A 24,382-nucleotide genomic window follows, 5' to 3' on the forward strand; every position below is an offset into this window, starting at 1 on the left:
TTTTTTTTCTACCTTTCAGTACCAAAGCACCATCACCATAAAAATCCTATTTCGTGGGACTCCCAAATGTTAGAGCTGCCTTCTCTTCAAATGAATTTAGCATCTACTTTTTTTGACATTTAATCACTTCTGTGACTGGTTTCAAGACCCACTGCAACTGTGTTCTCATCTAGGGAAGACGCTACAGGGATATGGAAGAACAGTAAAAAACAACCATCCTGTTCCATGTGAATGTCCTTAGTGATTGAAAGGGGGAAAACCAAGAAGACAAAAGCTATTAAGATTTTTAGCAGAAGGTGCAATCTTCCCTGGAAGCAAAACCCATTGTTTAAAGGGAATGGGCTGTTTGTGTTTGACATTTTGCCTGCACCTCCTGATGGGAACCTCCAACTGCTGAAATATGGAAGAGATATTCCAGAAAGGATGGTGGATTTGTAGCCTCTGTGTACACTCATTTTGCACAGGCCAAATTTCTCCTGAGCAGCCACTTATAAGCCACTTCTCAAATGACACAGCCTCTGGTTTGCTTAAAGTGCCAGCTATAAATGGAGGCTGCTTTGGAGCTATTTCACAAGCAGATCAGTTTTCTCTCTGTGTGCCTGGGCTATTGTTCAAATCAGCAGTTTGAGCTTGAAACTCATCTTCCTCTCACCAGCTTCTGTTTGATGTTGTGGAGCAGCCTAAGAGCACACAACCTGGCCTCCTTTGGGGTAAAACCAAATGGGAAACTGCGCTCCCAAAGTGCCTCATTATCTCTGGGAAAGCTGTGGATGTTCAGTCCATGAGGAACAGCGAGAGGTGGCCAACAAAACCACCCTCAAAACGGGGATGGCTGGGGACTTGGCACCCACTGCTTTGTGCTACGCTGAACTTCTCTGGAAATGTCTAAATTTTAATTTTTTTTTCAAGGGGAATAAAAACCCAAGAACTATCTACTATTTCTTCCTATATTATAAATACCCATCCATGACAAATGGCTATTTAATGACAGAGGAACAGCAGCTAAAAGTAGGCTGAAAGTATGTATGCTGAAAGGTAAATCCTGCCCCCACTGGAGTCCATGGAATAAGTAATTTGCTTTTGACCTGGATGGTCTCCACTCCTTTCCCTGCCAGAAACAAATGTACTCTGCAATAATTTCAGAAGGCAGTACATGAATCAAGGCCACACAGAACTATTCCTGTGAATGCATTTCACTGACATGTTTTATAATTTTTTTTCCAAACTGCCATATTTGAAGGTAAATACATTCAAGACAAGAGTAGCTAACCCAATCAAATGAAATTAATAGGAAAATAAAAAACCCTTTTCTTGTCCTAGTTCATCACCTGGACTCCCTTGACAGCCTTCAGACAGATAAGAAGGAGAAGACAATTCCATAGGGAACCCAGACAACCCCCTAGGAACACAGGCCCACCTTAAAGTTGCCAAAGTTCAAACAAATTCTGTCTTTCCTTACCAGAAACTTAAAGGAAGCTGTTCTGATACGAAAGAATACAACTTTGTTTTACAGCTGCCTGCACAGGAACACCTGCCCAGGCGACACAAAGTCTCAGAGAAACACACACCATATACACTGTGCATGCCAGCTCTGCCCATGGCACCTTCCAGGGACAGTCACACAAGGGGCTGCCCACAGCCTCTCTTCCCTCAGCTCCTGCACAGTGCCCAGGATACCTGGTGAGCTCCTCTTGTCACGCTCAGCTGCATTTGTCAGTAGATAGGTCTGGTCTACATACAAAAAAGTGATCGTGTAAACTTTGTGGTGGGGCCTGGACAAGAAGAGATGTCCTGGATGCCCAGTCAGGAGGAATAGATGTTCAGAGGTGTCTCTGTGGGAACTGGAAGGGAAAGTCACAAGTAAGGGGCTACAACCATGGTGAGAAGCAACGTCAAGTGAGTGTGAAAATCTCAGTCTACCAGGTACTTGGAGGATCTACAAACTCCACTGAACACTTGGCAGAGACCTCACTTTGATCATGTTGTGCCAACAGCCCTAAACCGAGAAAGCAAACCATACTATATAGTAAAGACAGGAGTAACAGATCATAGGTTCCTTGAATGATTTGGGTTGGAAGGGACATTAAAGATCATCTAGTTGCAACTTCCCTGCCATGGGCAGATACCTTCCACTACACCAGGCTGCTCAAAGTCCCATCCAACCTGGCCTTGAACACTTCCAGGGATGAGGCATCCACAGCTTCTCTGGGCAGCCTGCTCCAGTGCATCACCACCTTCACAATGAATAATTTCTACCTTATCTCTCATCTAAATCTGCCCTCTTCTAGTGTAAAGCCATTACTATGTGCCTTGGTAGAAAGTCCCTCTCCAGCTTTCTTGGAAGCTAAATTTCTTGCAGAATCCTAATTTCTATCCCTGGAGTCCTTCACTGCGGAGCTGAAGAGAGGAAAAGCAGAGTAGACCAGACAAGGGAGGAAAAGGGAGATCAGGCACCTCCAGTATTGCCTGATTTTAAACAGATGTATTTCAGTCCAGGCTGTGTGTCAAAGCTCACCAAATTCACTTCTGAATATCTAAATCTCAGCCAAATTTTGACACAAACTTCTGGTCTCAGAGGTCTCTGTTAGCTTAATTGACCCAAGCATGGGAGAGGCAGCAGGAGAACTACCCAGTTCTACCACCCAGAACTACCTACTGCAGGTAGGGGAAAGATAAAGACCAAAGCAGAGTTAAACATTTTTTAGTCACTGAAGAATCCCAGGGCAGAGAGAAATGGTGTGTGCACTACTAGACATTGAAAACCCACTGTAAGAAAAGTGTCATGTAAAATGAGTTTTCATCAGCTCTGAACCTTACTAAGCTACCTTGGTTCAGTCTGTGACCCAAGGTGATGGCCATGTACTCAGCTGCTCATTATAGGAACTTCTTTTCAGCCTTGGGAACAATCTAGAAACTGCAGCTTTCTGCACAGCATTCTTGTCTGACATTTCTGGGAATGCTGGCCTCAATTCTTCCAGAGCAAAATACAATCTTATGGTGCCAGCCTGATGTCATCTCTGTTGACATCTGGAGTTAACAGCCTGGAAAGTGCATTCTGGAGCTCTCCTTCACTCCCTGAAGCCTTTACTTCTACTCAGGGCCTCTCCCCTGACTTCTGCACATCCCATCAGCTGGAGACAGCGCTGCCTGTGCTACACCTGCTGGCATCTGCTTCCACTGTTTACAGCACAAAGTCCCTTGCAGTCCTCCTACCCTAATCCTCCCATCTTTAGCAGGTCCCCTTCCAACAGAACTAACAGACTCCTGTGTAATCCACTGGGCCTGCAGCGGCCAAGTAGCAAGCAGTTGAGAATAAATTTGTCCCAGTGCATATTATTCAGAAGCTTTTTCTGATGTGAAAGTTCCTGATCCACTGGAACTGAATGTCTGTGGAGCAGGAAGCTGGATAAGATGATCTCCAGAGATTCTTACCAAACTATATGCTTCTACCAGTCTGAAAACTCCAGGAAATGCTGACTCTCACCAAAACTGAATTTCAGACATGACAGCAGTGATCCCACAGGAGTTATTTGGTACGGTATTTCCAAGTTGACAAAACTCTTGCACAGAAAATACACCAGCAAGAAACTTGTTCTGCTGGTTAGGTGTTGGTGTATTTATAGCTGCACCTTCATAAGGAAGCTGCTGCTTTACCTGTAGACCTGAAAACAGTACTATCTACACACGGAGGAGCTGCGCAATGTAGTCAGCCAAATTTCTTAGACCAAGACATACAAAGTTGTCTTAAAGATATAATTTGTAAAGAAAAAAAAATCTGGTTTGGTTCACAAAGGTTTTTCATGATTTGGCAAATGCGAATGTTTAAATACCATTTCAGTATTGGATGCTCACATCCAACAGACTAGGGCAATGGAGAGAACTTGGGAAAAATCTTCTATTTTGAAGTTCTTAAAAACACAAGATGTAAGAATGAGTAGTTCTGCAAACAGAAAGCAATTCTATTTGAAGTCAAATTCCAATAATCAAAGGGCCATCAAGCTGTAAGCTCCGTAATTATCTTCCAAGAACAAGTGGCCAAGGCAGGCATTCAGTGCTTGCCACTTCCTGGTAATGCAAGTCAACCAGTGAGATGCAGCCTCACATCCCTGAGCTGGAACTTCCTCCATATTCCAAAGTGACAGAATAACATCACCAATCGAGCACTTGGCTTTGTGTCCTCTCATCTATGCTCAGTTGCCATTTTAGACAGGAGTGTAAAACTCCTTGTGTGAACAAGAGCTGACATTTGCACTACTCAAGTTTATTCTGGCTCTGAATACAAGTTCCAGTGGAATCCATTTTTAATATTTTTTAAAATTTTGGTCATGCTGAGTGTTTGAATTGGCAAATTGGCTAAAACTGGGGTTTAGACACAATGTAAATAAAGCTACAGGAAAGGATTGCTCAGAAATGGTCAGCAGCAGACTGCTGAGGCCTAGCAGATGTGCACTCCCTTAGGGCTTTCCCAGCTCCTTTCCTGTATCTAGCAGGTTTCCATAATTCATTACTTTTTAAAGGCTGTGTGTTAATGGTGGAAGGAAGAGTGTAATGAAAATATCTTCCTTATATCCAGCCCCTTGGAGAATTCCAATGAACAAGTCATAGTATTTGGAAATGTAAATACTTTGGGGAGCTACATCTTGAACAGAAAAGCAAACAAATATCTAGAACTTCCCAAAACCTACCAAAAATTCTTGATAGCATTCTGAAGGGCTCAGCGGGAATTCACGTGACCCATCTTCCTACTGTTCAATGGAAAAGAGGAATGACTGCCAAAGGGAATTTTTTTTTTTATCTCTGGGGAAAAAAAAAAAATCAAATTGAGAAGCAAGGCTTTTCAGGTGATTATCAAAACACACAGGTGATTCTGATAAAATAACTGAAGTCAACACAGCTCCTAAGAATCTCTCACTGTGATAAACACCACAAATATTTTCAGGGAAAGCCTAAAGACTGATGTTGGGGAAAAAAAAGGCAGAAAAAACCTAACAAATGTAGGTACAATCAAACACAGCACTAAATAATAAACTCTAAGCTCTGCTCTAAAAGCAAAAAAAGTAAAAAGGTAATCATCTTACTTTTAAAAACCAGACCTACTAGTTTTTAAAAGCACAGCTTCTGCACTGTCTCACTACCAAAGAGAATGAGTCCTATTCCACGCCTTGTAGATTTCCAGAAATCTGTTAGTATTTTCCTCCCAGGATAAGCTAAATTACTTATTTGTATTCTTGAAGGCATTTGAGGATCACTGCCACTTGAAAACAGAACATATGGGGAAACTTCATCTGAGAATAAGAAATCTGGAATGCATCAATTGAATATTTCTTCTCTCTCTGACATTTCCTCATGTTAATGATAGTTCGGAAAAAAAACCTTCACAAACTCCCCAAATCTCTGGGCAGCAAGCAGCTGCATCAGTCGATTGTTGGATTAGCTCCTTTCAGCTGTACTGGAGAAAGAGCCTAGGAAGAAAGGGGAGTGGAAGACGGGAAGTTACAAAGCCCCTCAAAGTCTAAAAGTGGGGGAACAAACTGAGATTTTTAGGGTTTGTGATTATACAGACTCAGAAATCAATTCTAACTCACTGAACTGGGTTCTGGAGGGGTTTTAGTATCACTGCCACGCAATTACCATCATTCCTCACGTGCTGAAAAATTCCGAGTTCGTTTTCCAAATTTCTGATTTTCCTGAAAACAAGAGCAGGCTGCAAAAGCAGCAAATTCCAGTTAAAAAAAAAAAAAAAATCACCAAAATCAAAGCTTGGTACAATCCCTGCTAAGGTGTTTAGTTTCTATAGAAACAAATGGCTGTTTTATTGACTTTGCTACTCAACCTTGGGTACATTGAGATGTTAATTTGTTAAAAACAGCTCCATTGGCCAGGTGTAATCTCTTAGAAGAGTTCAGTTAAACCTTGTCCAGAGGGAAAGCATGCAAACCCAGGGGCACCGGGAGCTTAGCAGCGTGGTAGCTTTGTATTCTGATATACCATCAACCCAGTGGCTAGCCTAGAGAAGACTGGAAAGGGACGGCATCAAGAGACATAAATATCTTAAAGGAATGTGTCAAGGGGATGGTGCCAGACTCCTTTTGCTCGTGCCCAGCGATAGGACGAGGACTACAGGCCATAAACTGAAATACAAGTTCCACCTCAACGTAAGCCAGAACTGATTTAGGCAGAGAGTGGCAAAGCACAGGAAGAGGTTGCCCAGGGATGTCGCTCCCTCCCCGGACACATTCCAAACCCACCGGGACACGTTTCTGTGTCCCCTGCTCCAGATAACCCCGCCTTGGCAGAGGTGTTGGACTGGATGATCTCCATAGGTCCCTTCCAACCCCAATGATTCTGGGAACCCCCTTGAAAAATGGTGAAAAATCCCGGCTGCTGCAGGGAGGACTGACTAGAAATGCAACAACAAACGTAACTGCAAAGAACAGAGCCAGCACCGGTCGGAGAGCGGGTGCCGACGGGCGCTGGGCACGAAGCACCTGCGAGCATCGGGGGAAATCCCTGTCCCCCCCACAGGGCACCCCCGGGGGCCAGCACGCTGAGGCCTCACCCACCCCCACCCCCGCTTCCTTCCCGGAGCCGCTCCGGCCGAGAGGAAGCGGCTCCGCTCCCGCCTGGCTCCCGCCCTGCGCCTCAGGGGGAGCCGCTCTGGAGCGGGGGGGGAGAGAGAGAGCGGGGGGAGGCACGTGGTGCTTTACGTCCCTCCGCACAATGACGTCATAGCGTCCCGCCGCGAGGGCGACGCACCGGGCCAATCGGCGGCGCGCTTAGTGGCAGGGGAGGGAGCCGCGCGCGCCAGTCAGCACGAGGCTTGCACGCGCGCCGCCGCGCGCGCCGGTCAAGCCCCGCCCCTTCCCCGTCGCGGCGCACGGAGGGCGGGGGAGGGGGGAGGGAGAAGGGCCCGCTGGAAGCCAAGATGGCGGCGCGTGCGTGAGCGCGGCGCGGGCCCAGCTCCGAGCGGCGCCTCTGCGGCCGTTCCGCCCCGCCCCGCGCCCGCAGCGCCGCGGCCGCCGAGAGCCCGAGACTCCTCCGGGCGGCCCCGAACCACCCCGGGGGAGGGACGGAGGCCGAGAGCCCCCTCCCCCGCCGCCCCCATTGTGTGCCCGGCCCCCGCCCGCCCGCCCGCCTCCCGCCGCCGCCGGGGGGGCACCGGCGCGGAACATGACCTCGATTCACTTCGTGGTGCACCCGCTGCCGGGCACCGAGGACCAGCTCAACGACCGGTGAGGGGGGGCGGAGGGGAGGGGCCCCCCGGGGGCGAGGGGAGGGGCCCCGGGGCGGCGGGGCCGGCCCGACCCCCCCCCGCCGGGCCGCGGTTCCGCCGGTCCCGGCGCGTCCCGCTCCGAGCGGCCTCTCCCGGCGGCCGCCGCCAGCTTGGCCCCGCGCCGTGCTGGGGGGCCGCGACCTTCGCCGCGGGCCCGGCGGGGGCTCCGGCCGGCCGGGGAAACCCCGGCGGCCGGCCCAGGAAGGGGCTTCCCGGGGATCCTTGGTCGAGGAAGGGGGTTCCCGGGGATCCCTGGCGGAGGAGCGAGAACGTGTCCATGTTAATCGGGAATGGAGCGAGGCAGACAATGCGGATGGGGGATCGCGGTGTGTGAGAGAATGACGGGAGCGGGGATAAAGGCGGCAGCGCTGTCACACGCAGCGCCGGTGTGCGCTGCCTGCCCCTACTCTCGCACCGGGTGTTAGATACAAAAGGAGGCCCGTTCTTCAAATCACTGATGGTGTGCGGCTTGGCTGAGATGGGGATGACAGCTGCCAGCCTGGAAACCACGCAGATAACTTTATGTAGGATTGGGGGAGAGAAATTGCAGGCTGGGGAGAAACTGGAGTGCTTGGAGAGAAAATGAATCCCTGAACCAAATTTTCTTCGCTGCTTGACGTGTATTTGACAGCTCTGTGTGGCTGTCAAATATTTCTTCTGTAGCAATTGCTAATGGTATGTGTAATAGCTTGCAAATTTTACTTCTGCTCTTTTATGTAGGAATTCTTAAAAATCAGTAACTTCATCTTTAATTTTTCGCAAATATACGTTTGAATAAATCGTGATCTTTAATCATCGCTGGATAGAAACCTGAAGTATTTTTACACTAAAGATAAATATTATTTATTGATTCTAAACAATATTTAAATACTTTTAAGTTTTCAAAGGAAGAGCTCTTGCTTATACTCTCCTGGTTTTGATACTACCAGTAGGTCAGGGTCCAACTCTCTTCACAGTTGTTTGTGGTTAGGTCGCTTTTCCTAGACTTGTCTTTGCTGAGATGTCTCTTAAAACAGGTGAGGTTTGATGGTCTACAATCAGGAAAATAGGTAGTTTTGCAGACAGAATTTCTGCCTAACTACACAATTTATATGCTTACACAGAGAAAAGATCAAACAGATCCAAAACCTGAAGTGAGTTAGTGTGCAGTGTATTTTTTTCCCTTAGTCTGAAAATACGTTTTACAGAATCCTGCTTCCTGGGAGGCGTAGACATTCCTACAGGATTGATTTGCTTTCTCCATAGGTACTACATTCAATTTTGGCATAGATCATCTTCCTTTAGAGTGACAAACTGAGAGATGATGCTGTACTAGGAGTTCTTCCACTTACTGCTTGCCCTGTTTTGGTTTGGAGTAAGATCTAGGGCTTTGAACTTGAAAGGACCCCAGTGGTTTTTGTTGTTGTTTTTTTTTTTTTCTTTTAATGTTGATAGGCCCTTGGAAAATATTTAGCATGTAATTATCACACTTTTCTCCAAGTGAGAGAACTCATCTGTTTTTTCTTTAATGTTACCTCTTCTGTTGACATATTGATATGAAATATGAGTCCCTTTCAGTCTTCGTAATGCTTTCTCGATTTTTAGTTTTTTTTTCTTACCACAGCAGCAGCTCTTACAACTACTATTTGGTACAGGAAGCTTCAAAATATGTGGTAATTAGTAAATGGAGAAAGCTGCACAAGTGCTGTTAAGTGGTGACTATTCTGAAAAATCAAGTGACTCCTTGATCTGAGCTGCAAGTCAGAAATTTCCACTTCATAAATGTAATTTTACTAAAAGTGCAGTAGCTGTGTGTCAGAACCTGTAATGCAGTGAAATCAGAACGATTCATAAATAGGGTTGAGGAACGCACATATGTGCTGGAAATGCCAGTTCAATTTTATCATTTTTAACATTGCTGCTTATTACTATTCTGTCAGTGTAGATCAAGATCTAGGTAGCTTAATAAATAATTCTCCTACACATACTCATAGAAGTTTGGATCTTGGAACATCTCATGTCTCTGTGGTGTTTCTTTCCTCTCTCACTTCACAGGCTTTTTTAAGTCTGTACTGCAGCCAGTGGTCAGTCAGGGGTTTTTTTTCTGTCTGTATTCTGAATGATAGTTGTTTCTCAAAATCAGATTTTGGGATCATAATTCTGCATTGTGTGCTTTCAGCAATGGTTTTGTGCTCTGCATCAAAGGAGTAATCACTTCAAACACAAGACATTTATCAGTGCAGTCCTTGTGTGTCCAGGATACAGGACACTTGAATTTTTGTAATCAAGTATTTGATCCATTATGCTTAATAAGCAATGTAGATGTGTGAAGGCAGTGAAGTGTTTTTGGAAACCATCCTTCTCCTGAAATATTGCTCTGCTCTTAAGTAGTCGACAAAATGGGAGGAAGTAGTTTTTTCCAGTTTGGCTTGGTGCATTTTCTCTCATTTTGTTCTACAGTTCTTAGTAGGTTTTCTGTGTAATTTGTTATCGCACTTATTCATGCAGCAAATGTGAGAATGGGCAAACACTTCAAAGAAAAGAGGAGAAAGTAACCGTGGAACCACAAATAATCAGAGGACTCCTGAGCACATCTGCTCATCGTCTGAAAATACTTCTTGGCCAGTGTTTTTGAAAATGTAGGTTAATATTGTCCCCTGATGGTAATTATTAGTCCTCTCTCAAATAAGCTGAAACAGGGTTGACTTCTTCACTCAGATGTCTGGGAGCTGGTGACACTGAAGAGAGTTCACAGAGGACAAGGTCATACTTGATTTTGTAGTTGTATTAGGATTCATCTTTTGAAAGGGATACTAGGCTGAGCTTTTGTTTAGGATGAGCTGAGGTAATTGAGGTTTTTCTGGTAAGTTTATTAAGGAAGATAAGTAACTTGGGTTTTTTTCCTCAAGCAATTTGTTGTCTGCAGACTGAGTGTGTGGAGTTTAATGGGAGAAAAATTCAGTATGGCCTGCAGTTTGAGAAACAACTCCATAGAGTATTTGGGGTGTAAATATTTAATGGCTTTAATATTTGAAAAAGAGATGTCCAGCTTCTGTTGCAGTGGATGTTAGATATATGTTGTGGATTATTCACCTCTTTCAGGGTTGGAAACTTTATGCTTTATGAAGGAAGTTAGACACAGTTTCATAGATAAGTTAATCTTAGTAAATTCTGAGTATATTTCTTAATTTTTTATTGGGTTAGGAAGTGGGTGTAACCATGACAAATAGCCTTTTCTTGGCTGTTATGAAACCTCACAGGAGCAGTTTAACTTGCTGCTCTGTGGAAGGAGAAGGTTGGGGGGGTCTTTCACCTTGCATAAATGGCTTTCCCTACATGAGCTAACCTTCAGGAACAGGCTTCATCTAGAGCTTTGACTTGGTTTTTACCTTGTACTAAGAAAATTCTTGTCAGCTAAACTATTTAACTCCTAGCATAGAGTAAGATGTAATTTTTGAAGTGGTCATTGACACAATGTTAATGTGGTCTTTTCTCTCCTCCTGTAGATGAGATGTAATGAATTTGGTTAAATAGAGAGTATTCTGAATATGAGTGTTTAGAAGCGTCATATACTAGGTTTTCTGGCAGTAGCATCCTTGAAACCAGTAGCACACCTGAGAAAACTTAATTTGAAGCTTCAGTGAGTCTGTATGTAGTGTCAGCTTTGGAGGAAGAAAGGATTATCTCGTTCTTTACATGACTCTGTTTTCCCTCAATAATACATTCAGTGCCTGTCTCTGTTATTTGAATGTTACTTACTTTAGGCCGTGCTTGAACTGAAAATTTAAGTTGTGTGCTTTGCATTGCCTGCATTGTTTGCTTTCTCTGATAATCAATTTATGTGGAAAAAAATGCCTAGCAAGAACATACCTTTTTAATTTGCACACCAATTGAAGGTACTGTGCAAATGATCAGTGGATATGTGGCTGCTCCTCTGGCCAAGGCCACCCCCCCTTGCATTTACTGATGAGCAAATCTGTTAAAAATCTCAAGCAGATGTTGCTGGAAGGAGCTGGCGTGGGGTGTGGCGTGGCTGTGCAGGGAACCAGCAGGGATGTGGAGCTGCTGTCTCGGCCCCACATGTCGGCAGGAGCCGTGCACAGGGGGGAGAGAGAGCTCCGATAATGCGAGTGTTCATGTTAGAGTGACAGTGCACGGCCTGAGCCCCCTCTGCTCCGTCCACAGTGCTGGGAGAGCAGTGTCCTCCTGTTAGAGGGAGGCAGCCTGAGCACAAACTTCTCTGCTGTTACTTCTGTGCGATCTGCAGTGCTGCCCCAAGCTGGGGAAGAGAAGGCATTGACTGATGTGTTCTTAATTGAGAATCTGCAGGTTTTGTGCAGATAATACAGTACTTCTTTTTGCTTAAGTGATTTATTTTGGTGTGCTTTAAACTCTTCCTAATCTACTTTAGCAAAAGTGCAGGTAGCCTGCCTCAAACAGGACTAGGTGGTTTAATTACTGGGAAGCCATAACTGAAGTAGGATTTGAATTCCCTGAGTTACAGCTGCTTGATAAACTTCAGTAATGGGCAAAGTGGTGAACTTGCTTTAAGGATGAATTTCTTGAAAGGATAGCCAAATTTAGATTGTCCTCTTTCAGAAGAGAAGGAGGGAATAATATGACTGTTGTGACATTATTATTATTATCATGAGACTCATAGTTGGAAACACTTTTTTAAAAATAAAATTGGTTGACTGCCTCAAAAGCTTTGCACCACCACTATGGTAGTATAGAGTGTTACAGGATTCATACATGCAGCAGTACATTAAGATTGGATTTTACTTAGTATTGTTACTTAAGGACAATAATTTGGGAAGTTAATCATCAGAATTTATGGTGTTACTTCATGTCTGGTTGAATATGGAAGGTTGCTTTTACACAGGCCAGTGTTCTAGGCCTTTTTGGACTTTGCTCTGCCTGGGTCATCTTCTGATTACAATTGCTTGCTACACCCCAGATTTTTAGAGTACATATGTAATTGTCTGTGAATGTTCTTGCAGAAACTTCCCTGAGATGTTGTAAGTCAAAGTAATTGCTCTCTTCTGAAGGCGGAGGTTTGCTTTCCCCACCTCTTACCTTGCACTGGCTGTGAGTTTCTGATCCCGTAGGAAACTGACTTAACTTGCTAAAATGATACAAAGATAGCCGTGGTAAAGTGAAGTAAATATAGTGCATTGGGAAGTTGAACTGGTTTATCTCCTTGTTGGGTGTGCATCAGAATGTTTTGAAAAGTGCTGCAGTAGGGAGGGTTGGTAGTGAAGAACGGGGAAGAGGAAGCAGGGTTGAGTTCCTTCCATTTTGAAAGCAGCAAGTTTATTTTGGCTACTGTAATGTGAAACTGTACTGTGAATGTGATCTGGGCTGAGAGTAGTTGTGACTGTCACAAGGAATTTAGTAAAATAGTAATTGGGGCACAAAGGTTGCTTCCTTTTTCCTTCTCAAATCATACATAAGCTTTGAGCATATTTTTTGGATCAATGATAAAGTGAGACTAAGGGACTAAGATATTAATGGCTGTATTATAAGGTTGGCACTGCAAGTCAGAGCGGTCAGAGAACACCTTTTTTAATTCTAAGGAGAGTAAGGTAGCAGTCAACAACATTTATGGACGAAACATTTGTAAAAGTTAAAAACTATAAACAACATACATTTGAGGTAATTTTTGGTATAGTATGTATTTGTGAAATATTCTGATGGCCATGTAGGATGTTTGTCAAATACGTGATTCAATCAAAAAATAGATGTGAAGGGTGTGACACTTTTTAAAACTAACTAAAGTAGATAACTGTTCAGTACACAATTATATTTACATGAAAAAAATGACTTGACACTTGAGAAAAAACAACTAAGGATGTACCTAAGCTTGGCAAACTGCAGTGTATTGTGGCTGCCTTTTCACAATTGTGGCACAGTTAATCATTTGTGACTTTAATTATTATGTATTATGTATTTGAAACTTATATGGAGAAGGGGATTCAAGGTATTTTATTTTATTTATTTTAGTGATTACACTAGCAGCAATCTAATTTGCAGTTAAATGTGCAAGATGCTGTTTTGGCTTTCTCTGCATCATCAGCCATTTATGCAGGAAAAAAAAACATAGAAAAAAAAATCTACTTGTGCTCTTCAGTTGTGCATGTTTTTAACCTTGAATTCTCTGAAGTCCACTAAGGATTTGGCTCTTAGAAACAATTTCACACAGGAGACTGCAGTAGTTGGCATCTCTATGTGCCCCAGAGAAAACGTGAAGACAAGACCTGGTTGCAGTAGTCAGTGGATTTTAAATTGAGAGGAACAATTTGGAGAAAAAAAAGATGTTGAAATAAAGGCACAAATCTAATTTTCACAGTGCACGCATGTATTGTCCAAAACCTTAAGCTTGACAGTTTAAGTGAGGATGACACAGCATTAGTTACTCCACTACAGAAATAATTATCTGTAGTTCAGATTTTATTTGCTCTGTCTGGCATAGAACTATTTGGACAATAAACTCCGTGCTCTATTTCTAAAAGTCTTTCTGTGCTTAAAAAACGCAGTTCACCAAAACTGCTTTCTTTACTTTTACCCTTCCCCTCTAGGGAAATTAGTATTTTGCTTCAATTTAAAGCAGTTTTTTGTTTTATATGAAAGAAGTTTTTTGTTTTATATACCTCACTGGTATGGAGTGTGACAATTCTAAAGAGTTGAAACATACTGTAAACCTAAATAGAAAGGCTTAAGGTGAGAGCACTGGTCATCTGCATGTACATAAAACATGAACCAGTTTGGTTCCAGGTGAGGAGTGATGTAACCATTAAATGTGCTCTTTGCTCACAGGTCTCACTGCTTACACCCAGCACTTGTCAGGGGAATTTCTCATACTAAATACGCTTCACCAAGTCTTCCAGCAAATCCTGGCTGCTGCACTTGAAAGTGCAATGTGTTTTGCAGCAGCAGTCCATGCTGGTACAGTGAATATTTAACATCTCAACTTGATTATTTTGTTGCAGTTCTGAAAATGATTATTTTAGTGTAGCATTTTACGGTTTATAATCCCAAGGCAGTTGCTGTTGAGATGATTTCTCAAATTGCTTTACATCCACAGTGGAGATGAAATGTGTATTTTCTGTAATGTTGTTTTGGACAGCTTTTCATCATTAAACTGCTTACTGCCTTTTATCAGAAAAGATGCCTGAAGATATTTTGGTCTCATTTTTCTGATTTAGTTTTTACATTGTGGTGTTTTATTAAACAGTGCAGAATAAAAAAAACTTTGAAAATATTTCCATGGTTAGTGTTATTTTGAACATCAGCTGCATTGGGATTCCTTGCTCTCGTTGTTTTATTGCCAGCCATGAGGTCTGCCAGTTTAATTTGTGACAACAGTAGTGTAATGCAGCAGATGAAGATACCAAGGCTGATGGAGATCTTACGAAATTTGTCTCCAGCAATAAAAAAGGCCAAAAAACAATCCACATTGGAGAGAGCGTGTATTTTGTTTGTCAAATGAATCAGTTCAAAGTATCTCGAATGGCCAAGGGTGATTATAGCCATGCAGCTGTAGTTTGCGTGTTTGTTAGGAGAGAGCCCAGAAGGAAACTGTCCTGTACTCAGGTCTTGCTGGTGTTACTTTCTGCAACGTTTGCCATCATCTCTAGTTAAGATGGATGCTCATTTTGTCTTTTTTTTTTTTTTTTTTTTTTTTTTTTTTCCCCCACTTTCTGTTGAAGTTGATTACTTTAATGCAAACCTGTGGTAAAAACAGCATTTTTAAAATTTGCTTACCATCTTTCATTATGCTTCATTCTCTATTATCCATTATGCTTCCTCACCCTCTCACCTTTTTCACCTTTGGGATGGATTATCTCCATGTGTAGGGAGTTCTGATACAGTGAAATGGATCTTTATGGGAATCTCTGGATTCTACTGAAAACTATAATTTCACTTTGGAGGTGTCAGTGTGGAGTCTGACATTGACTTAATAGAAACAAATGTTTGTGCTGCAGCATTTTTCCGAAAACTTAACTGGAGAATAAATATTTGCCTGTGGGAATAAAGTTGAATGTACACCCTACTCTGTCGTTGTTTGAAGCTATTGGGGTCTGTTACTTCCTTCAGTAAGGGTGGTATCAGTTTAATTTCTTGTTCATTTTGCAGAATTAATTTTCTTATATGTGTCTTTGTATTTATTCTTTCATTTATGGTATGAAATATTTGCTATTCTCTGTCTGAACTGAAAATGCTCAGAGCTGCATTTTTTTTTTTCTCTCTCTAGTAAATATCAAGATATGTTCTTCTGAAGAGAATTTATGGCTTTTAATCCATTTCATATTTTTTGGTATAAGTGAGTTATTGTTGTCTCATCTTTAATGAAGATCTTTCTTAGGTTGTTTGAACTCTTTCTCTGGCTTTGACCACAGTATACTATTAACAGCAGCTTTTCTCATTTTCCGTTTTTTTAAGTCACTGTATACACAATTCACGGACTTTGACAAAATGTCTCTAGTTCAGTTATTTAAAAGTAATTAAACCTTTGAATGATACAGATCATAACATCTTGTCATTGTGGGGCAGAGTGGGGAGGCAGAAGATAATATGGCAAGTAATATGCCCAGCTCCTTATGGAAAGGCTGGGGACCAACAGGCTGTTTTGCTGGAATGGCCAAAGTTTGTTTTTTTCTCTTGTGGTGCAGGATCTGTGTCTGGCAAGATTGTTACCTGAAATAACACTACCCTTAGGCAAAATGTGGTGCAGGAGGTGCTCAATGTGCTGCTTCACGAGTTCTTCTGGGGGAACCAAAACACTGGTTACACTCCGGGAAGCACCTGGAGCATGGCTGGGGTGCAGGCAGATGGAAAAAAGAATCTTTTTTCTGGCAGTGCAGAAAAGTATTGGGATGAGGTGTGCACCTGAGAGGCTGGGGTTTCTTCTGAGGTATTTTTCCTGCACTGTGCGTTGGACAAAGTGATTTGGCTGCTTGTTTTTCTGTCCTGGTGCTTGCGCTTTACTCTTTATTCCAGGCCTCAGTCCATCCCTGTCTAAATCAAAGATGCAGTGTCAGAGAAAGGTTTTGAAGATGTGTTTTTAGTGGAAGACAGGGCAGTGTGAGGAGGAGGTCTGGTATTTAAAAGGCAGTTTTTAGCAAGTTTGGAAAAGTGACGTGCAGATAACACTGTGATGTCAGAATTTTTATTGAATACTTCAAGGCTTGGAATTGGAGGAATTTGCAAGTAAAGGCCTGGACATGCTAAGTGGTCCTTCCCTCTTGCTAAAACTAATTCAGATAAGAAAAAAGGTTGTTGAACTTAGCAGAGCAATTAGAATTCAGTTCTTATTTGTGCTTTGTTTTTAATAAAATCACTTATACAAAAGACACAGTTGCTTTTCTGTAGTCAAGACACAAAGTATTTAATAATGTGACAGTTCTTACTTTAAAAATATTTTTATGGCATTTGAGTGCTCTAATCAAAGGCCATTTTCCACCTTTGCACAAAGTCATCACAGCTCTCAAAAGCTTAGAGCAAAGGAAAATGGTGAAGAGATGATTTGGGTTCCCGCAGTAGCCTCAGCTGGGACCAGAACCTGCCTCTCCAGGCCTTAAACTGGTGTGCTGGTAAATTCACAGCCTCCCTGGTGGCTCCTAATGAACTCCTGAAGGAGCATTAACAATCTTATCACAGTGGGACACAAAAAAGTTCTATGATTTTTAGTGACTGGATTTTTATTTTGAAAGCGTTTTTTTAATGGAATCACTACAGCAATGTTCGGACTGTAAAAATAAGGTTTTCTTCTTTCTTTGACTTAATGGGGTCTTTTAATTTTCTCTCATTCTAGTTAAGCAAGTATACAGCTTCCTAGCTGTATTTAGATAGCATTTGTTTGTTGTTCAGTGTAGTAACACTGCTCATGCTATTGTCTTGTGTGTATTTTTCAAGTATTCTTGAATTTAGAACCGTGGGGTTCTAAATTCCCATTATTCGTGTTTTACTATCACAAGAGGATATACTTCCTAAAATGATGGGTAGTTAAATAGCTTACAGCCTTAATTGTTTTAAGATTCAGAACTCACCCAACTGAGTTGATTGATCCAGTTGTTTAGCTGTAGTGGTGTTCTGGGTAAAGAAATAGCCTTCTGCTAAATATTAAACAAAACAGCTGCAAGGACTTTGTGCAGTTGAACAGAATGTGGGACCACAGAATGATGATTTGATGCATTCTGCACCAGAGAACAGATTTCTGTCTGGATTTGCAAACTATACTTTTGGAAATCTGCTGCCATAGAAGGGCCTCAGATTGAGTCTGACTCCTCCTGTAACGTATTTTTCTTTTTTCCCCCTAGAAGCAACACTAGGTGTTTAGGCAACTTCTAGCTGTAGATCTACTTCATTACCAACTCCTCTAGATAATGTGCTAAATAACCTAGAGGCATGCTGTAACTCCTCTGTGTCAGTCCTGTCCAGATCATACCATTTGTGATTTCTTCCTGTTCATATTCAGACTGTTAACTACAACTTTTTTTTTCAGAAAAGGTGCCGTGCTGTTTCGTAGCTTATGGGTATTTGCTTATTTAAAAAGCATAACTGACTTTGTATTCCTCTTGAGCTAGGCTGTGGTCATCCTCTGCACTGTGGTGTGGGGTTATGGTTTTGGTTTTGTTTTTATTCAGAGTGGGAATGTTTTCAGTGTCACTTAAACCTGAAGAAAGGGTGTAAGTAGATTCTGAGCTAGAAGAACCAGTTGCCCAGCTTAAGAATTCATTGCTAGTTAAAGGCATTTCACAAATTCTTCAGGTATCTGCCCCTGGTCTTGCTGTTCCTGCTAAAGAAAGAGTACTTCCAGCTGCATATTTAAGTACCCGTGGATTTTTTTACTGAATGTGCAACTCTGACACTTTTCTGACTCATTGGTGTAACTTTTTTCCTGTGTCACTGACCTTAGACAGATTCTGTAGAGCAAAACATGAGCTCCTAGCTTTTCAAAGGCAAATCCCCTCCTTTTGCTGCTGTGCCTTCAAGTCAAATGTGTGGAGATCACATGCTGAAAGCATTAAGCCCTCAGTATCAATTGCAGGTTGGCTGGATATCATCTGGTCCCATTCCCAGGCAGGGCCATCTACAGCTGGTTGCCCAGGACTGTGTTCAGATGGCTTTTCAGTAACTCTCAGGGTCTGAGACTCTACAATCTCCCTGAGTATCCTGTGTGATTGGTCACCCTCACAGCAAAGAAGGTGTTTCCTGATGTTCAGATAGAGCCTCCTTTATTTTGGTGTGTGACTGCTGTGTCTGGTCCTGTCCCTGGGTGCCCCTGGAAAGAGCCTGGCTCTGTCTCCTTTATTACCCTCGCTTTAGGTGTTCATATATCTTAAGATCCTCCCCTGAGCTTTCTCTTCCTAGGCTGAAGTCCCAAATCTCTCAGCCTTTCCTCTTGTGAGAGATGCTCTAGTGCCTTAATCATTTTTGTGTCCCTTTGCTAGGCTCTGTCCAGCATGCTCATGTCTCTTGTAGTGAGGAGCCCAGGTCTCCAGATGTGGCCTCATGAGTGCTGAATAAAGAGAAGCATTTTCTGCCTCAGCATGCTGGCAGTACTTTATTGCAGCCAGAATTCTGTTTGCCTTTGCTGCAAGGCATGTTGGCTCGTGTTCAGCTTGGTGGCCACCAGGACTTGCAGGTCCTTTTCTGTCACGCTGTTGTTCTCCAGCTGGACAGTCTGTGGCACGTGGCTGTTCCTGCTGAGGTGCAGAGATTTGTGCCTTGCCTCCCCTTGGTTGTCATGAGGTTGCTGTGCTGTGGATGGCAGCAACATGCAGCATATCCTGCAGTCAGTCCTTGCAGTTGGGTGCCATCAGCAAACCTGCTGAGGATACCCACTGCCCCATCATCTGGGTTGGTAATAAGGATGTTGAGCAGGACTGGACCCAGTATTGACCTGTGGGGCACACAGCTTGTCATTGGCCTCCAGCCAGACTTTGTGACATTAATTACCACCCTCTGGACCCAGATGTTCAGATAGTTTTTGGTTCATCTCACTGTCTGCTTATCCAGCCTGAACATCAACAGCTTCTGTGTGAGGATTTTATGGAACACAGCACTGTAAGCCTTGCTAGGCAATATGCACTGCTCTCCCCTTGTTCTTCTACACAGTGATATGAAATCTGCCTTTTTTTTTCTTCATAAAAATAGAACTAAAGTACATGTCCTATTTTTGCTAATTTTTCTTGTCATGTTTTAACCTTCTTGTGGGCTATCTTATACCCAACTTAGGTCATGATCTACATCAGTGTTGTTTTATTGTTAAATAGTAATGGTCTGCTGTTAGAGAATTTTCATTCTGCAATCACTGTGTTACCTGAAGACTTTTCAGTAAAAGAAAGCTGTTTTCAGGACATTAATTTGTTAGATCTTTGCCATATTAGCGTTCAGCTGCAGATTACAGATTCAGCACAGTGTGTTACCATGGTTCCAGAGAGTGATCAGAACTATTAAGTGATCAGAACTACCTTTATCAACCAAACTGACAATCCCCCAAAATAGGAAATAAAGTTTGGGAGCCAAGTTCTGTAAACCTGTGTTGACTGATACGATGAAATACAAGAACAGCTGTTGAAGTCAGACAAAAAGTCCATCTTATTCTCCTCCTTTTTGTGGCAGAGACCAGTGCTAGATTAACAGGAGTACAGTATTAGAGTAGAGCAGACATACAGTGATGCTTTTGCAACTTCTAAGAATTTGCAACTTAGGGATTTCCTGAGCAGTAGGTGTTGGTTTAGTATGTAATAACCAAATAGTCCTAATTTATAATTCTTGAAATGTGGAGAGGACAAAGTGTAAGCCATGGTTCCCCTGATTACTGGCTGAGTGGAGCAATGGGTTTCTTTGTCATCTAGTTCATTTCAGCGATCTATGTATTATAGTCTAAACACATTATCCGCTACCCTGCTGAGTAGTGTTGGTTACCTTGGAGCCTGTTTTTTACTTGTGCTTGGGATTTCTTTTTTTTTCTTCTTATGTGCATTACTTTATTTTCTACAGATAATCTTATTGCCTGCTTTTGTGTGGTACTTTAGCATTTGGTTTTATGGATTCTCCCCACTTTCTACCCAGAATGACTTAATGCACACTAAATCTTCATTAATTCCAGTAGGAGAAAGGTGTAGCTGTGGAAGGCTGCCTCCTTGGAAGCTGCTCTCTAGTGTTTGAGATGGCAGGTGGGGGCAGGATCCCTTTGTATGCTGTACTGTGGCACAGAAGACAGCTGGGTGTGACTTTACATCAGTGACAGCATCTAGTGTTGAAGTTATCCTGGGATTAGGAAATGAAGATAATGTATTTGCTTAAGCTTTTCATTGGTGTCCATTTTCTGCTTTTCTGAGACTGTTTCTGTGACACTGACAGACAGGCACAGGAGCTCATTTCAGTGTGATTCAAGACAGGCAGGTGTGAGAGGTCTGATCTGGAGGCTGTGCATCTCTGCTGGGCCAAAACCTGTGAACTGCCTTGGGTCTGGCTTGCTGTGCTCAGAGCACTTCAGGATGTCAGCTGAGGGACATGAAGATTGTATTTACCTTTTAAGTGTTGGTAGATATGTAATACTGTTCTCCAATGCTTAAATGCATTGTGTCACATGGGTGTGTCCCCTTGGGTATCTGCTTGTTATTATTAGTATTAGTCTTCCCTTGGAAAAGCATTGTAGTGGTACTTGCATACTTCTGTCTGCTCTGGTGTGGAAGTCTCATGTTGGTTGGCTTACAGACTTCATTGACAGTTTAAATTGACCTGATCACTTAGAAAAACCTACCACGCCTCTAGTAGCTTTATTTCTTATTTCCCTACTTGAAGTTGTTCATCATACCAAGCTGGTTTTGGGGATTTTATGGTTGAGGTGTGGGGATTTTGTGTGTTTCTGGGGTTTTTTATGTGTGTGCATGTGAGGGTTTTTTGTTTTTGTATTTTTGTTTGTTTGTTTTTGTTTCTTTTATATTTTGTTTTAAGAGGTACCCTTCCTTCCTCTGCAACACTTGCCTTCAGTCTTTTGAAATGGAGTAACTCTACTGCATTTTTGAGCCTAACCTGCTTTTATGAAGCAAGATGTGGTAGAAGCATGGGTCCTGAGATAAACTTGTCTGGAAACAGAAAACTTCTTTGAGAAAAGTAATGTCTTGTGATGAATAAAAGTGCCATGTGGGAAATCTGAGCTGTGGTAGTCCTGGCTTAAAGCCTTTTTGGTTGCTTAGTGTGAGCGTAGATCCCTTCTATTTTGATCAGTTTCTAGAGGATAGAAATTGGAGCTGCAAAACTTGAAATTAAAGAAATCCCTACTTGGCTTGGACAAACTGATTTTGTTTTCCTCACAACTGTTTTTGGATTAATTTCAGTGATAATGTATAAAGAATGTGTGTCTTGATACAGGAGCTGTCACTAAACTTTTTGTCTAAAAGTGTTGCCAAGCTAGTGCATTTCTTCAAAAACGTTTGTGATGAAAATATGTGTTGCTTCTAACTTTGTCCTTTGAAATAGTTTAATTGCCTTTAATGAGAACTTTTCAAGGCATAGCCTGTCAAGGGATTTATATTGGAGACTTCATTTACCTCAGAAAGGTCTTAGTGAAAATGTTGACCTTAATGTGAGAATTGGCTAAATCATCTCTGCCTGTACCTCTTCCTCCAGAGCACAATCACATGAAATTATTGCACTGTCTTGTTGAAATCAACCTGATCTTATATAAGCTTTTCCCTTCAGAGGATGAATGGTACAATGCTCTGCAACTGTGCAGGTAGAAAGGCTTAGATTGCTGCAGGAGATTGTTTCAAGTTTTTATTTGCGCAGAGAGACTCTACATACACAGTATACAAACATATCTTTCTGCTTTGTTTTTGTTTTCCTGCTGGTTTGGTTTTGTGACTGGTGTTCATGTGAATGCTGGGGCTGGCACAGGGAAAGGGAGGAATGAGGGTGGAACCAGCAGCCCAGCAGGGAACAGCTCTGGTGCTGTTCTGCATCAAATTCAAGTCCTCCTGGACTTACAGGAGCTTATCAGCAGCACTTGTTATTTTTGCTGTTAGAGCAGTTGCATATGACATGGTTGAGGCATGAGAGAGTTTTTACTCTTTTTTTCTTTCCATAGAATAGTTTAGTACTTTCAGCATTGTTGCATTTATCTTTCTCTGTTTCCTCCTATTAAAATTGACAGTAGCTTCTTTTCAACAATGTTAGATCTCTTGAGACTGATGTTACTCATGGATTCATTGACTATTGAAATCTTAGCTTTCTGGGCATATTTCTTTCCTATCACTTCATTTCTTTACAGGTATAAAAGGAGTATGATGATTTTCTTCAAATTTGAGTATGTCTACTTCTATGGTAGTGGTCTGGTCTTGTGACCAGGGCTCAGATAAGGAAGCTTTAAATGTCGCTCATAGACTAGTCTAGTAACCATCTGCTATAAAGTGCTACTTTTTTTTTGCTGTCAGCTTTTCTTAAAGGCAGTGCCATGAATTTAAAGATAGGTTTTCCTATTCTGTAGTTATTACTCATGCTTGCCAGGAGAAAAATGTTAATAGGAAACTGCTCAGGATTCTTGTGGGAAACTGTTAGGTGATAAACCCAAGACATGAAACTTCAGGGATGTTTAACTTGTCATATAATATGCAGCAATCCCTGCTTGCTGTATAAAGCCATATGATACAGTGTGGAGTCTGTGTTGTTCAACTTGGGGTTCATTCCACAGTCTCCCACAGTAGTTCACTCTTGTGGGGTACCTTTTGCACAGACTGCACGGGACCTTTGTGTTTTCTCTTGCTTTTGTGGGCTGTCTTCACAGAAGCCTTATCTGCGTATGTACTCTTGGCCTGTGTGAAGTGATGGTGGCTGGAAATTGGGAGTGTGAAATTGCCTACTTACAAACCAGCAGCTTGTCTTGGGTAGCAAAAGGCAATTCTACACACATTCAATTCCTTTCTGCTGTCTTCACTTTTCCTTTCTTCTTGGCCTTGGAAGTTACTTCTATCAGTATAAAATACCTTGTTTCTAAATGGACTTGAAGATTTTTTTCCTTATTTTTTCCCCCAGGACAAATACTTTAGAGTTAAACACTGTTGATAATGTTAAGATTTCACTCTGTGGACCTCTAGTCTGTTTTCTTTCTCATGCACAGGGTTTGCAAGTAGCTGAAGGTTGTTGTCCATAAGTCTCTGTGTAGGAACTGAAATGAAGCAAGTAAAAATGAAGGATTTAAAGATATGGATTCAAGCAGAGGAAAACAGTGCTGGTGTGCCTGTCTTTTTGTTAGGTGTAGAAAAGTGTTGCTGATTTAGGCTAGGATGAATGTAGTACCAAAGCTGGGAATTTTTTTCTTGATTAAGAAGACCTTGCACCATTTTTACAGAATTTGTCTTGGTTTTATATCTTGTTATAATGCGAATACTCTGACTGTAGTTGGAAGCTCTTTAGAGGCTTTTTCAGGTTGCTTGTGTCCTTTGGGAAGAAAGGAACCCAAGCTTTAATTGACATGCCTACCTGATAGTACTCCAGTGTCTTTGCTGCCCATAGTGGATCTTTCTTGAACGGATTAGAAATTACCTTGGAAATTACTTAGTTGCTTTCCACTTTTGGATACAGTATCCTGTAAGCAGGAGTGCTATTTGGGTTGGCCCTTTCTTCTGCTCTGATATTCTGAATTTTTGGACACATTGTTTACCTTTGTAAAGGTAATGTTTTACAAAACCCTTTAAATAGTGATGTTTCTCTGGATTGTTACTTCTGTTAGTCAGAATTTGTTTTTGTTCCTTTTGGCCTTGGCTTTTGTGCATTTCTTTCCTTGTGTTTTCTCTTTTGGGGAATTTACTGTCATATTTTTGGCTCTTATATGCCAAAAATCCATACTTGGATTTCTTAGAAGATTATAATCCTTTCTCCTCTGGGATACTTTATTCAAGCTTATACAAGAAAATAAAAGTAGAACTGCAGTTTATGGTCATTGCTTTATATGTTTATTTTGTGCATGAAGTTGTGAATGGTTGTAACAAGGCAAGAGTTGTGTTTTTTGATAGTGAGTTGCAAAACACACAGAAATGCAAGCGAATGTTGATTCTGTGGCACGAGTAAAACTCCAAAGCAAAAAAACCTCCAAAACAAAAACCTGACTTGAAGCTGAAC

General features: G+C 42.1%; 1 protein-coding gene and 1 long non-coding RNA gene across 2 annotated transcripts in view; one reads left to right on the plus strand and one right to left on the minus strand.

Moving 5' to 3' along the window:
- Positions 1-5,321: 5,321 nt before the first annotated feature.
- Positions 5,322-6,455, minus strand: LOC136286304 (uncharacterized). The gene is made up of 3 exons (XR_010719830.1): positions 6,426-6,455; positions 5,586-5,704; positions 5,322-5,462 (listed from the first exon to the last, which is right to left on the minus strand). It is a non-coding gene; the product is annotated as an uncharacterized lncRNA (long non-coding RNA).
- Positions 6,456-6,907: 452 nt separating this feature from the next.
- UBR5 (ubiquitin protein ligase E3 component n-recognin 5) overlaps positions 6,908-24,382 on the plus strand; it is an 86,814-nt gene continuing 69,339 nt past the window's right edge. Inside the window, exon 1 of the mRNA XM_066177725.1 lies at positions 6,908-7,232. Coding sequence (XP_066033822.1) covers positions 7,171-7,232 — 62 coding nt within the window. The 5' untranslated portion in view covers positions 6,908-7,170. The remainder of the gene's footprint in view (positions 7,233-24,382) is intronic.

The sequence above is a fragment of the Chamaea fasciata genome, unplaced genomic scaffold, assembly GCF_029207755.1.
Source record: "Chamaea fasciata isolate MVZ Bird 193981 ecotype frontalis unplaced genomic scaffold, bChaFas1.0.hap1 SCAF_1, whole genome shotgun sequence".
NCBI lineage: Eukaryota > Metazoa > Chordata > Aves > Passeriformes > Sylviidae > Chamaea > Chamaea fasciata.